Below are 16,481 nucleotides of genomic sequence, written 5' to 3' on the forward strand. Positions count from 1 at the left end.
AGTTAACTAGAAGGTAGTTTAGGAACAATCTTAAAGAAAAACATTACATACTAACTTTTACTAACTAGTTTAAACCTTTTATGCAACCGGCGAATCAAATGATTCACCACACGCAATCCGATTGGAGTGCTCGAATCATTTTGCGACGTACTGATTCAATTGATTTGGTTCATCTGTTCCTCCCCTGGTGAAAAAACCAGCATATGCTGGTAGGTATGTTTTGATGCTGGTTTAAGCTGGTCCTTTGCTGGTTTTTGCTGGTCATGTTGCTGGTCAAGGACCAGCATAAACCAGCATCAAAACACACCTACCAGCATATGCTGTTTTTTTTCACCAGGGTGTGCATTATGATGGAGTTCAATAGAATTGGAACCGTTTGACAGGGAATGTTCTCAGAATGTTCTTGCAAGGTTCTTTTAAAGTTCTGAACAAACATTCTTTCAGTAACGGCAATAGAATGTTTATTCAGAGTTTTCTGGTCTTAAAACTTTTTTTAAATGTTGCAACTTGTTTCAGAACATTCAAATGTAACATTTCCATAATATTTGCAATAATAAAATGGAATGTTCCCTTAACGTTCGTATAACTAAGAAAAAATGTTTTTAAAACATTTCACGCTTTCAGAGAACAACTTAATGGAAACGTTAGCAAAAGATCACATTCTTAGATCATATTTTTGATTTACGTATTTGAATTGCATAAAAAATGTCCATCCATTTGGAATAGACACTTTCAATATAAACTAATAAACCTAACGATGCGATGCATATTTGTCAGTCACAGAAATCATCAATAAATATCATCAATAAATCCAATTCATTAATTTTATACATCTTAACAATTGAATATTGCTTATTCTACATGTAGCCATATTCTAACCATTTAATTTTTAAGAAACATGCAGTATTTTATTTTTTTTTTTTTTTCGATTCTAAGCTATTTGAATAAATGCATTTTAAAAATATGGATGTACAAATCAAATCAAATAATTGCAAGTAGATGATAAAATATGCCATGATTTTTCAAATGCAGATATCTGTATGACTGACAAATGTGCATCACATGAATCAGTTTATGTTCAAACTGTGTAATCCAAGCATATGGACATTTGATATGCGATACATCAGTCTTACATTTAGACCTACATGTTGTGTTTGAATGTGTAGCGACTCAGGAGAACTAAAGCCAGACTCCTGCTGAACCAGATGGACCTGTGGAGATCTTCATATCCTGAACCACCGCTGAGTGTCCTGAACACACACACACACACACACACACTCACCAACTCACACACGTTTGTTTTTGTGAATTGTGGGGACTTTCCATAGACTTCTATAGATTTTATAGTGACCAAACGATATTGTCTGTCCCCTAACCCAACCCTAACCCTAAACCTGTTTGCATCGTTACACTTTCAGATAAACATCATTTACTATTTTTTAATAATTTAGGCCGGTCCCCACAATGTCAAAAATTTCAGGTTTTACTATCCTTGTGGGGACATTTGGTCCCCACAATGTAGCAAAAACAAGTACACGCACACACACGTTGTGGTCTGTTCTGTTGGTGTTTGCGTGTGACGTCGCTCATGTATGATGAATGACAGACAGTCATGTGACCTGCAGATGTTTAATGGCTGCACATGCTCACAGTGAACTGCTGATGTGTTGATGTGTCAGTTACACACATGAATCATAATCATAATCATAATAAATGGTGAAGCCCATCGTGCTCCTCTCTCTCGCTGCAGCCGCTGAAGAACCGAGACACACATCAGACCATCAGAACCAGATCAAACTAGACCAGCTGTCAAACCAGGACTAGTTCAGGTGTCAGTGGGGACTAAACTAACTCCACAGATAAATGAAACATTTACTGAAGCCTCCGATCAGGAAAAACCTGCAGACTGATGAAATAATGATCATGATGCTTCATCTGACAGACTTCAGTATGATGATGATGATGATGATGATGATGATGAAGAAGACAACATTCAGACTTGTTTACATTTTAAAAAAAGAAAACATTAGGTGAATAACAGATTCGATAGCAGTACTTCGTAAAGAAACTCACTGAAATGCTGCACGTCAGTGTGTCCGGTTTCAACACATAAAAAATTAAAACCTTAAAAATAAAAGTGAAATATTAAAAAATGAAAATTTATCAAATTGGTTGAATTGGTATTTGTTTATTGCCCTTTGTTAATTTTAGATACAGTTCCTTCATATTATTTACACATTTGAAAATAAGAATTATTTTATTCTGTGATGATTTTTGTCGCTTTCAGTTGAATAAATGTAATTTACCACCGCTGACAGTGGAGTGAAGAGAAAAACACTGACTGCAATTAGATTCAACTAAACACTTATATCAGATCTGAAGGCTTGTTGTGGGTTTCTGCAGGTCTTAAAATGTCTTAATTCACTCTTGCACAAACTAAGGCCTGAAAACATTTTTAAATCACAGCAGAAAGTCATAAATTCATCAAGTCGTGGCATTAAATGTTGCATGCACTGCAAAACATGAGTTTCTTCCTAAGGATTTCTGCCTTGTTTTCCAGTAAAAACATCTCAACATCCTTAAATCAAGACACATTGACTGGAGATGCAAAATGAACAAATGAAGTCTTGTTTTATAAGAAACTGAACAAAATGAAGTGCCTATGTTGGCAGACATTTGTTCTTGTTTTAATCATAAACTCACTTCATTTTGATTCTTTTCAGCGTAAACAAGACTTTTTAATGTCGTTTTGTTTCTCCAGTGAATGTATCTTGATTTAAGAATCTCGTACTGAAAAACTGAAATACAAGACAGAAATATCATTATTTTGCAGTATAATCATATGGTACAGTAAGAGTTGATTCTGATATCTCGTTAAGATCAGTTTGAATTAGTTTTTTTAAACTTCAAAGTGTTACTAACACAAGACATTTACAATTAGAGACCATATAGTGTTCCTTTCAACTGAATCCTTAAGGTGAGACACTGCAGGCACCTGTCAAGTTTGAGATTTTTTTAAACATCCAAAAGACACTGTTAAGTGCTTCTTTTATAGCACTTTATCTATTTGTGTCAACAGATTTCAATTACAATACAGATTTTTAAAGGCTGTTTTTTCTCCTACACTGAGCCATAAATCAACACTTCAGTAGCACTTTATATTTTGATTCCTGTCTATATCCTGAAGGTTTTTACAGAGGGATTTGTTCATATATAATTTGCTTGTTAAGATACAACATTTTATTCCCCCCAAAATTGTGAAAACAGATGATTTTGTGTCAGTTCTAAGTATTTTCTTGAATATGGAGTGACAAAATGAGATGCCCACAATTTCCTCTGTAAAAACATTTGACTCTAATACGTCAAAAAAATAAACAAGAATTTTGAAACTGACTTCATTCAGTGTTTACATTTTTGTACTAGAAATATATGCAATTAGCACATATTTGCCTCATTTGCATACTTAAACCTAACATCTTAGAAAACTTCAGAAAAAATGTCAAAGCGATAACTATTCGTTAATCTGTTTTACCCTTTTCACCCGCAGTGTCTCGCCTTAAATTTTCTTTTAAAAACGACCTTCGTCAAGCCTGCAGAAAACCTGTCAGTGGATCAGTAAAGGTGAGCATCACTTCATGTTACTGTACGCAGAGATGAGGAGCTGAACTAATGGTGAAACTAACTAGTAGTCATTAAACCACTGGTCTGAACTTACAGTACTGTACATGCTGATCATGTGATGTGTGTCTGGATCTGGGCTGCAGCCACATTCACTCATCAGGCAAACCACAACTACAGGTCATGTGACTAGTCAAGCGGTTAACCCAGCGGCTGATCCGTTAGTCTCTAGTGAACCCGCTGCTGTACACATAAATAATACAGTGTCCGTGTTCATCGCGTCAGTTCGGCTTTGTGACGCGTCTTCGGTATTTCCAGTTCAGATGGTGGTGGTGATGATGATGATGATGGTCATCAAACACTCGTGTCCTTCATCAGCTCTTCCTGCGCTTCATCTGGAGTGACATCATCATGTCTTACATCCACACCGTGCGTGCGTGTGTGTGTGCGTGTGTGTTTGTGTGTTTGTCAGTTTCCGGGTTTGATCAAATTTACAGATGAAAAACTAAAGAGGACTAAAACCGAAGGGGAGTCGGAGCGGAGCAGGAGCAGGAGGAGGTGATGATGATGGTGATGATGAAGATGCCGGTGTCAGTCGCTCCGGCTCAGAGGTGTGAGGAGGTGGAGAAGCACAGCTTCAGTGTGTACGGGTTTGAACCGTCTGAAAAACAACAACAACACGTGATCAACAGCAGAGAAACAGACGCTCACCCTTCAGATCGACAGCAAATGTTAATTATTTGACCAAAATAAGACAGACCTTACAAAACAACTCAGACAAAAGCTTCAGATGGTCACCGACGCTCCAGAAGCACTGAGAGCCAGGGGTGAAAACTTATGAACAGGATGGTGGTGTGTACATTTTTCTTAGTTTGTCTTCTGGGAAACATGTAAATATCACTTGGAGCTTCTGAAGGGCAGTAGGGTACAACGGGGCTAAAGGTGCCTTTCATATTATTTTCCTCTAAACCACTAGATGGCAGAAAAACGTGGCGTAGCACTTTCCAAAATATTTGCTTTTCAAGATACACGTGCAAATTTGTCTGATCCTTCACGCGAACAACATCTTCTTAATGATTTTCAGTTTTGTTTAAGATAATTAAAGCAGCAGTTTTTAAATAATGAAAGAATATGTGAAAGTATGGTATTTGGGGTAAAAAGCACCCCTGCTGTTGGTGCTAAAAGGCACAATAATTAACATGATAATTAATAGAAGGATGACTTTTCCATTTGTTGGCAATGACACTGTTAGGTTCATATATGATGTATATATACATATATATATCTCAGGTATTATGTTGGGTGTCCGTCTTAAAGATAATCACTATGTTTACAATAAAACCATCATATTTAAAAACATGCTATTAATCATATAATAAAATATCATGTGTTGTTACTACTGTAAATCTGTAATAAATTACTATGGGATCTCCTTCGGTGCTTTCAGAATCTACTTTTTTTTAAATGATTTTGTTCTGTATTTTAAAATATTTGTTTTATATCAACATATTTAAATGACAGAATATTTACTGAACCAAAATGTATTCTTTTATTTATAACAAAAAAAGCAGAAAATAGTACCAACTTTGCTAAAGTGATTGTTTTGAACAAGTATTAACTTAGACATTATTTAAAAAAACACAACGTTAATTGAGCTAAATTTTAGTATTTGTATCAATACTGTGTGCATTTTACCCCGTTTGTGGGGTGATATGATTTTTAAACAAAATGAACAACTTGTATGATTTATTTTCACACAAAATCTGTTGCTCCATAAATGTTCAATACCAACGTATACATTTTTCTGCCATCATTCATTTTGGGCGCAGTGAAAAGCACATTTTTTTCTTAGGGTGTGCCTTTACCCCATGTACCCTACTGACATTAAACAAACTAAGATAAAATTACACATCATCATCATCATCCTGTTCAAAGGTTTTCATCCTCCACTCTCAATGTGTCATTTTTCTTTCTGGAGCATCAGTGAATCCTTTTTGTTATACAAATCATAATTCAGTACATTTATCCTCATAATTAATCCTATAATCCTCAGTAAGTTTTAAACTTAGTTAAATTCAATTCCACACAGGATAAAATACAGCTGAGACTCAATCATAATGGTATTATTATTCAAAATATACTTCATAAGAGACTGAAACATTCTGTATTATTGATATAAAAAACATTTGTTCATGTTTTCTGGACTAATGCTTTTTTATTACCACAGTGAAGCTTTTGTCTTGAGAATCATCAACAAACACTGGCTTTATTTCACCACTTCAGTCTAAAATATTTCAATATACACTAAACATTTGTGACCCTGGACCACAAAACCAGTCATAAGGGTCAATATTTTTAAATTGAGATATATGTCATCTAAAGCTAAATAAGCTTTCTATCGCTGTATGTTTTGTTAGGATAAGACAATAATCGGCAGAGATGCAACTATTTGAAAAAAAAAGAAAATATTGAGAAAATCACCTTTAAAGTTTACAGCAATGCATATTACTAATCAAATATTAAGTTTTGATATATTTACGGTAGGAAATGTACAAAATATCTTCATGGAACATGATCTTTACTTAATATACAAATGATTTTTGGCCTGAAAGAAAAATTGATCATTTTGACCCAAACATTGTATTGTTGGCTACTGCTGCAAATACACCCGTGATACTCAAGACTGGTTTTGTGCTCCAGGGTCACATTTGTCTTTCTAAAAACCTTTCCTATGCTGATATTTGATGGTTAGTATGGACTGAAGCGTGTCTGATGAGCTGACGGGTGGGTCACTCACTGGGTATCCGGATCTGATAGTGGTTGAGGACGGTCAGAACCTCCACGGCGTGAGTCTTACTGTCGAACTCCAGCAGTCCAGAGATGGTCTTTGAGCTGGCTGCAGATGCAAACACAACAGACACACGTCAAACACGTCACAGATCAGCTCAAAGCAGGAAAAGAAGTGTGTTCACGCTGTGAAATTCACCAAAACTCACGTTTGGCGTCAAACACTTTGTATTTGATGAATCCTGGGACGTCGTGTTCTGTACATAACTGCAAAACAACAGACCAACATGAGTGTGATTCAACAGAATCCAGCAGAGGACGCAAGTGACACACACTGACATCAACACACGTTCACTTTCACTTCTGTACAGGCACATTTTACTGACCTCTAGTATTTTTTTTTAAATAAGAACATCCTTAATCTCAGTTTTTGTCCGATTTGAATCATATCAGGGGATCAATCTGTTTGCAAAACTTGCTTAGGTGACCCAAACCTTTCAGAGAATGAATTTCTTTAATATAAAGAGTTCATTGAGAAACTCATGAGTTACTGCTGGTAATGAACACAATTTTAAAAAGTCAAACAGTGAAGACAGAAGCATTTTAGCATCAATTACTAAAGCTAATAACACCGAGACAGGGTTATTGTAATTCACTAAAAACATCCAAAATAAAAACTTTAAATAAACAAATTATTAACTGAAATAAAAAAAAAGCTAGTTCCCAAGGCAACATTTTGCATTTTCATTTAGTTTAATTTGATGTACTAAAATAACTAAAACTATAAAAAACGTATTTATATAAACTGTTCATGTTCTATTATATACAAATAAAAATTAAACATTTATTAATAAAAACTAATAAAAATGACAAAACATCCAAATTACTTTAAAATTAAAATGAAAAAGAAAATGCAAATATAACAACTAATTCAAGACATCAATAAAAACTATAATAGTACCTCATTGTTTCAGCTAACTTGTATTTCAAGTAATTTTAGTTAACTATAATAACCCTGCCTGCTTTTTTAGCTTTTTCTGAAAACAGAACATAAAAATAACAAGCAATTCAAAAAAAAAAAAAGAAAGAAAAACTCTAATGGTAACACTTTACAGTAAGGACTCATTTGTTAACATTAATTCATTCATTAACTAACATGAACTAATAAACTAACAAAGTCTTTTTACAGTATTTATTAAACTTAAATGTTAATGTTAGTTCATAAAGATGTAATGTTTATGTTGGTTCACAATGCATTAACTAAAGTCAACAGATGCAACTTTTGATTTCAATAATGCATTAGTAAATGCTGTTAGCTCGAGAAAGCTTATTACAGAGTTACCGCTCTAACAGAAAGTAAAACAACAGCACACGTGTAATACTAGAACTCTCCACAGATCAATCGGACGGTGGCGTCTGATTGGCCGAGGCCGGATCAGTGAGTCACGTGATCGGTGAGTCTCACCCGCTGCAGGTCGTCCTCGCTGATGCAGGGCGGCACGTTGTAGAAGTGCAGCACACATGAGGGCGGCTGGATGATGTTCTTGGACGCCTGACCGGCGCTGGTGAAGCGGTTGTTACGCGTCATGGCGAAGTCCTTATAGCTGCTGGAGCCGTCCTCCAACTCGAACACCTGACTGGGGATCACGGCGTGCTGCTTCGACACGCTAAACACACACACACACACACGACAGAGAACATGTTCATGATGAGACTCTGATCATCTCGTGCTGTTTGAGCTCCAGCGCGTGTGTTTGTGTGTGAGACGTGAGTGACTGATGAATTATTCTGATGGATGAAGAACAGAGTCCGTCTCAGTCCCATGAGCCTCTGCTGCGGATCATCTGAAGCTCAAAAGCTCAGAAAGTTCTCAATATTTCACTGGTGACGCTTTAGTGTTGAGTTCTGGTTCAGATGTGTGTGACTGATGATCTGTAATCATCTGTAATCTAAAGCTGAAGGATTTCTGCAGGCGTTCATGAGCGATGGAAACATAATGATTCGTCAAATCAAATCTAACAAAAATAAATAAATGAGGCTGCATAATGAACTGAAATAAAACTGAATACACTGTGGCTGAGGTTTATTCAAGCGTTCAGTCTGTTGTGCTGTGTTCATTTACACACGAGCACATGTGCTGAGTTTAACATGCATTTAACAACAATGTGTGCTACATTCACTTCATTTGCACTGAAGTGTGAACAGAAGTTTACAGCATTTCATTAGTGATTCACCAAAATAAAAGCATGAATTTAAAATGTTAAAAGCTTGAGGGTCTGAACTTTTGAAAGTGAATAGTTCAATATTATTCATATCATAATATATAATTATTAATATTGTGTGTTTGCTCACCAGACGTTGAGGCGTTTGCTGAACACCTTGATGCTGTTGAGGTGTGTGATGGCTCTGTCGACCGCATACTCATCACCCATCTCTACTAGAGCCGTGCCCGGGACGCTCTTCATGAACTTCACCTAAACACACACACACACACACACACACGTCTGGTTTATTATCCTTGTGGGGACTCTCCATAGGTGCAATGGTTTGTATACTGTCCACACTGTATTTTCTATCCCCTTACCCTAACCCTACCCCTAAACCTAACCCTTACAGAAAACTTTCTGCATTTTTACTTTCTCAAAAAAACTCATTCTGTATGATTTATAAGCTTTTGTACCCATGGGGACCACAAGCCGGTCCCCACAATGTCAAAAATTTCAGGTTTTACCAACCTTGTGTAGCAAAAACAAGTACACACACACACACACACACACACAGCTAGTTAAAAACTATAACACAAAACCCTCTGCATCTTTACATTTTAAATAAACTTCATTTACTTTACTTTTATACTGTTTTTACAATGGAGGATGTCCACAAACAGAGGTTTTGTCAGATTAAACTACTTTTGGGTACTAAAAACATAAAAAAAACAGATGTTTAATGAAATAAAATAAACTTATAGAATATAATATTTTCAAAAAAACCTTAAAATCAACATTTCTCATTTTTATTTAATTTCACTTGAACAACTAAAATAACTAAAACAAAAATAACACCTAAAACTGAAATAAAATTGAATAAAAACTATATAGAAATATAAAAAAAACAAAAATGATAATTTTTTTTAAATTAAAATGTAAAATTAAAAATCAAAATTAAAATGTAAAATCCAAGAGTAAAAAACAACTTTATAACGTTAATAAAAACAACATATCATAGCGAAAAATAAATATATACTAAATAAATACTAAAATGTATTTGAAATACATTTATTTCATGCTAAGTATACTACAAATACATATTATGATATTATGCACTTAATAAAAATACCCAACTTTTACCAAACTACACTGGCATATTTAAAGTGTGCTACATTGGAACAACTAATTTTGTACTAAATGCACTTGCATTGGACTGCATGGAAGTGGTACTGAAGTCCAACTAAAGATGTACTGAAGTTTGTTTGATTGTGCTGAAGTGAGATTTTTGCAAGTATACTTTGGGTACACTTTAAATATTTCACATTTAAAGACCAATATTATTTAAAGATCACACAATCTTCATCAATAGTGACATTAAAACATATTTTACATAGGCTTAAGTGCAATTTACAATGAATAAAAACCTATTTAAACAGAAAGCAGTTACTTTAATAGTAAAAATATTTTACAATATGAAATATTGATAAAATCGCCTTTAAATGAAGTTCTTAGCAATGCATATTACTAATCAAAAATTAAGTTTTGATATATTTGAGGTAGAAAATGTACAAAATATGGTAGAATATGTACATAATAAAAGAAAAATCTTAAATTTTGACCCATACAGTGTATTGTTGGCTATTGCTACAAATAAACCCTGGTTTTGAGCTGCAGAGTCACATATTACTGTTTTTGGAACAAATAAATGCAAGCTTGGTGAGCAGAAAAGGAAAACCATTAAAAATCTTACTGTTCATTAAAAAAAAAAATTAAGTGCAATTAATGTGCACAAGCGGCAGTTCAAACATGGTTTAATTAATTATTTTATATCAGTAAGTCTCGAGCGATATGTCATTCATTTTTTAACAGGCTTGAACTTTACTTAGCATAAAATAAATGCATTTTAAATTTCATAGTCTTTTACTAGAACGCTTTACCTTCTCGATGTTTCCGTAGAGACAGAAGAGGTTGAAGATGCGAGTGCAGTTCATCTTGGCGGGATGCAGGCCGCTCACCATGGCGACGGAGCTGGAGGCGTGGCTCATGTAGGAGGAGGTCTGGGGCAGCGGATACGCCACCACCTCCGGCACGTCATGAGAGCCGCGTTTGAAGCGGTTATTGCCGGGCAGCGGCAGCAGGGGGCAGTGAGATCCTGTACAGACACATGAACACACACACACAGTCTGTTATCTAACACTTCAGGCCTTAATACACCTATCAAACGTTCTATTATAATATACTGCTCTGGCTGTTTGTTTAAATCAGTGTCATGATGAGGACTGACCGTATCCGTTATCGCTATACGAGGACGGATGTTCTCCCAGGATAGCCTGCCGCTGACGACCTTTACCACGCTCTACAGTAAAACACATTTAACACACACACACAGACTGTAAATACACCCACATTTACACCAGTAAAACATTCACTATGAGAACACAACAGACACACATGAACCTGAAGACAATGGAGATCTGTTTAATATCATTAACATCCCATTTATTTCAGTTCTCATTATTATATTAATTATATTACAGTCATTTGTTTTAATATTGTAACATATAATTCATAGTGAATATATACATATATATTATGTGTGTGTGTGTGTGTGTGTGTGTGTGTGTGGTATATTTTTCTTTAAAAAAGGTTAAGAAAAAAAATGGCAAATAAAACTTACATTTATAAAAATGAATGAATACAATGTTTTAATAATAATTATATATTAATTATATATAAGTACATATTTATAACAATTATGTAATTCATAATTTTAATAATTTATAAATGTAAATAAATCCATTAAAAAACATTTTTAATTTTTAAATGTTTTAAAAAATGTTTTGAAGAAAACTCAAATTACATTTTTCTTTTGTAAAATGTACTCCAATAATCTTTGTTATACTTTTACAGTGAACCACATTATTAAATACTAATCAAAAACATACTGACATTTAGATAATAAAATATAATTCACATATTTTTATCTGCATAAGAAGATATTGTAATGAAAAGTTTCATTGTCAAGAAAAAGTCAAAATGCAAAACATTTTAAAGAAAATGAAGCATATTTTAAGAGCATTACTGCACGTAACATTTAGTTCTGTATTTCTGTAGTTCAAACTGTAAAGCACTGCGATTGCAACACCAAGCTAATGGGTTTGATTCCCAGAAAATGCATGAACTGATTCAAAGCAATGTAAATCAGTTTGGATAAAAGCATCTGCCAAATGCATAAAAGTAAATGCAATTTCTTTCTCTGATTTTGTGTGAATATGAATCTGAAATGTTCTGTCTGAAAATAAAAGCAGTCGACTAGAGATCATTTGCAACATTACATTCTCTTTCACATGTCACCGAACGAAACCAAACACACGAGCTGCTGGACGCCTCATAAAGGTGAAAAAGGGAAATAAAAGCCATTAAAAATCACAGAAAAACTCTTGTACTGAGAGAGAGACAGGCAGAAATAAAAGGCTTTCATAAATTAGGTTGGATTCAAACATAATCCTCTTTAGATGAAGCAGAAAAACAGACGATCAAACATTCACAAGGAAAAATACTCCCAGGTGCTTTTTATAGGCAAAGCAGCTTAAACGGAGATGGAGAGGAAAACACGCTAAACGCACATCAGAGATCACACACACACGCACACGTGAAAAAGAGCACTACTAAGTGTGTGTGGACTGAATCAAGCAGACGTGAGGAGTGAAGGAGGAACGGGAGCAGCGCTCCTCCTGCGTGTGTCCGTCTGTCTCCGTCGGCCTGCGGGTGGAACTCATGCGCAGCCGTGCTAATTGCTACAAAATGAGCAGTTAGCGGCAGGAAGCGTTCGGCACTGCAGGGCTCCGTCTTCAGAGGGGCTGATGGGATTTCAGCTCAATGTGACCTTCAGCCATCAGCTGAGCAGCAGAACACGCGCCTCCTCACATACTGACACCATATACAACGCCCGGATGAGGATATGAACACGGAAGATGGAGAACAGACTGTATGACTACAAAACAGAGTCTGAAACTCAATTTAAGTGGTTTGCAATTTTTGTAAATAAAAATATTCATTAATATCTGCACTAATTTGTGTAGATTTCCAGAAAAATAAATCTGAACAATAGGTAAAGCATACCAAAGTAAACAGCTGAATGTGAATTTTGGGTGTTTATTTTTTCACTTTATATTTTTAAATAACAGTATCTTTAAATAAGACAATATCTTTAATCAGTTTTTTCTCCACTTCAGCAGCACTTACACACACCAAACTTTGCAGTTTTATTCCTGTCTATATTCTGAAGGATTTTACTGAAGGGATTTCGAATTTCTCTTTTCATCACTCCATAAATGAGAAAAGACTGAAAAACAGAAAACAAATACATTTTCAGCATGTTTTAGGAGTAAAATGTTGTATAAATCAGTGTGAATGTTATATGCACAAACCCCTCAGTAAAAACCTTCAGAATATAGAGAGGAATAAAACTGCTAAGTTTGGTGTGTGTAAGTGCTGCTGAAGTGGAGGAAAAACTTTGGATTGGAATTGAAATGTACAGATGCAAATAGAAAATGTTCAATAAAATAAATACTTAAATATGTATTTTGGATGTTTTCTGTACATTAGTCTCAAAAAACACATGTTATGGAAGCAAAGTAGATCAATATCTCAAAACTGAAACAAACAAAAAAAAAACAATGGGTTTGTCTGTAGTGGTTCACCTTATTGCACTTTATGTATTTACGTCTGTAGATTTCGGTTTCCATACATATCTTCTTATTTGATCCACTTCAGCAACACTTACACACACCAAACTTAGCAGTTTTATTCCTGTCTATATTCTGAAGATTTTTATTGAGGGGATTTTGGATTTCTTTTTTATCACTGCATAAATCAGAAAATACTGTCAACAGACTTTTAAAAATACATTTTCACCATGTTTTAAAAATAAAATCATTCTAGCCCTAAAATAATATATCAACAAACCCCACAGTAAAAACCGTCAGAATATAGAGAGGAATAAAACTGCTAAGTTTGGTGTATGTAAGTGCTGCTGAAGTGGAGAAAAAACTTTTAAAGATATAAAGAGTTCAGATGCAAAAGCCTCTAAATCCATCTGACGTTTTTCTTTAAAATGAGCATTTCTTTCTGGCTACTTTGAATAGGTTTCTATGTAAGTACTGGTACTTCTGATTGGGCTGAGGCTGGGATTTAGCGAGTTTAAAGTAAAAGTATTTGATGGACGTATACTACGTGTCAGGAGCATTCACTCTATCATTATCTCATTTTTGACCGAGATAGCTTCTAGCTGGTTTTGCATCTGATCTCTTCAAATGTATTGCAGCTGAAATCTACAGAAGCAAATAGATAAAGTGCAATAAAATGAACCCTTACGTATGTATTTTGAATGTTTTCTGTACTTTAGTCTGAAAGACGACATGTTATGGAAGCAAAGTAGACCAAAATCTCAAAACTGACCAGTGCTAAAACAAACAAACAAAAAAAAACAATGGTTTTTGTCTGTAGTGTCTCGCCTTACTGCACTTTATTTGCGTCTGTAGATTTCAATTTCGCTGCATATCTTCAAAAGTTTTTTCCTCCACATCAGCAGCACTTACACACACCAAACTTTACAGTTTTATTCCTTTCTTTATTCTGAAGGGTTTTACTGAGGGGATTTTGTATTTCTCTTTTTATCACTCCATAAATCAGAAAATACTGTCAACAGACTTAAAAAAATAAATTTTCACCATGCTTTAGGAATAAAATGTTATAAAAGCTCAAGTGAATGATATATGAACAAACCCCACGGTAAAAACCTTCAGAATATAGAGAGGAATAAAACTACTAAGTTTGGTGTGTGTAAGTGCTGCTGAAGCGGAGAAAAAACTCTTGAAAGATATGTACTGAAACTAAAATCTACAGACGCAAATAGATCACATCTATTTTGGATGTTTTCTTTCCACTGGTCTGAAATAAGACTCATTATTATACAAAATGGTGATGAATGCATGTAAAATAATGGCCTAACCATAACCCTAACTCACCTTAAAAAAGTCATGTTAATAATCATAATCTGGTCTAAACCTACAGCTGAGAGCGATCAGGCTCAGTGTGTCTGAAGGAGATCTGAGTTTCTGCCATCACATTTCTAATTCTACAAAACGCTGACAGAAGGTACAGAACGCTGAGCGCACCGGAATAAAGCCAGACAGACAGAGAGAATAAAGAGAGTAAGAGACGTTTAACACAGAGCTACTGTAGCGTGTTCATTAATATTCTGTGATGAATGTCTTCACATTAGCGTGTGAGCTCAGCCCGTGCTCTTATCTTCAGTCAATAATGAAGCGGCACAGAGAAACGCTGAGCTGCAGCCCTTCGTTCCGGAGCCGATCGATGGCTGAGCGCTGCTGTTCGCCGCTGATAACAATGTTTACGCCGCGTTTGAGCCTCTGTCCGGCTGACACACGCACACGCGTGACTAAAGCGCTTCCCTGCAGACGCTGAGCACCGTGCCGCATCATGAGCCGTCTGTTCCTGGAACACACTGTAAGACCCTCCCACAACACCCTAGCAACATACAGATGCCCCTAGCAACCGCTCCACACAGGTGAAACACGCACACTCACATAATGTGGGAGTTTGAGCTGAAACACGTGACGCTCAGGGTGAAATCAGGGTGAATCTCTGCAGGTAAATCACACTACAGCTCATACACCCACATCTGACACAGCAAAACACCCTGACCAGATATTACAAAAACATTCAGCTTCAAAAGACAGAGATTGTTCAGCATAAAACACTTGCTGCTGAAAACCTGCAATCAAACCCGAAGAGCCCAAAACACACAAAGCACACAACAGATCTGCCATTTCTCATAGACAGCAATGAGATTGAATGAGATCTCAACTACGTCTCAAACCATCTGAAGACTGCAATCACATCACAGACCTCACTATAAACTCCAGTGTTTCTCATCAAATGATCTGGGTTGCTGTTCACACTAATTACAGAGATCTAGATCAATCAGGGGCCTCAGCACACTTACAAGACGACCGAACATCATCTAAAACAAAGCCTTAAAATAAAGACAAAAAATGCGTTTTTCTTTTCCTATATCTTAAGAATTATATGTGACCCTGGAGCACAAAACCAGTCTTGAGTATCACGGGCATATTTGTAGCAACAGCCAAAAATACATTGTTTGGGTCAAAATGGTCAATTTTTCTTTTAGGCCAAAAATCATTAGGATATTAAGTAAAGATCATGTTCCATGAAGATATTTTGTACATTTCCTACTGTAAATATATCAAAACTGACATTTTTATTAGTAATATGCATTGCTAATAACCTCATCTGGACAACTTTAAGGGTGATTTTCTCAATATTTTGCAACATTTCTTGTTTTAGTTTAGTTTAATTTGATGTAAAAAACTAAAACAAAATAAACTAATAAACTAAAACTAATAAAAAAAAATTACAAACACAAAACAAAATGACTAAAATATATGACTATAATAATAATAATAATAATAATAACAATAATAAACTCTCTGAAGCAAAATTTCTCAGTTTCATTTAGTTTAACTTGAACTAAAACTAAAAATGAAGTTTTATAAAAACTATATAGACATATTTAAAAACAAAAATGCCAAAAACAAAATTATAAAAACTTTAAGTAAAGGCAATTTTCTCTTTTTTTTTTTCTTTGCTCTGATGTATAAATATCAACTTCAAAAAACTGACCCTTATGACTGGTTTTGTGGTACAGGGTCACATATTATATGTTCAGTTGTTCAGTTGTTTTATCTAGATGGATTCAAATTGATGATCTTATTTTTTTATTTTATTAATTTATTTTAAATGTATGTTTATGTTTTACAATAA

At 34.9% G+C, this 16,481-nt stretch overlaps 1 protein-coding gene across 1 annotated transcript in view; it reads right to left on the reverse strand.

Annotated features, from left to right (window-relative positions):
- Nucleotides 1–1,615: 1,615 nt before the first annotated feature.
- LOC127172933 (heterogeneous nuclear ribonucleoprotein L-like) overlaps nt 1,616–16,481 on the reverse strand; it is a 41,486-nt gene continuing 26,620 nt past the window's right edge. The window contains exons 7-13 of the mRNA XM_051122480.1: nt 10,897–10,968; nt 10,550–10,764; nt 8,758–8,879; nt 7,871–8,072; nt 6,615–6,672; nt 6,416–6,514; nt 1,616–4,279 (exon numbers count right to left, since the gene is read on the reverse strand). Of these exons, the coding sequence (XP_050978437.1) occupies nt 4,224–4,279; nt 6,416–6,514; nt 6,615–6,672; nt 7,871–8,072; nt 8,758–8,879; nt 10,550–10,764; nt 10,897–10,968 (824 nt within the window). The 3' untranslated portion in view covers nt 1,616–4,223. The remainder of the gene's footprint in view (nt 4,280–6,415; nt 6,515–6,614; nt 6,673–7,870; nt 8,073–8,757; nt 8,880–10,549; nt 10,765–10,896; nt 10,969–16,481) is intronic.

The sequence above is a fragment of the Labeo rohita genome, chromosome 11 (genome assembly GCF_022985175.1).
Source record: "Labeo rohita strain BAU-BD-2019 chromosome 11, IGBB_LRoh.1.0, whole genome shotgun sequence".
Taxonomy (NCBI): Eukaryota; Metazoa; Chordata; class Actinopteri; order Cypriniformes; family Cyprinidae; genus Labeo; species Labeo rohita.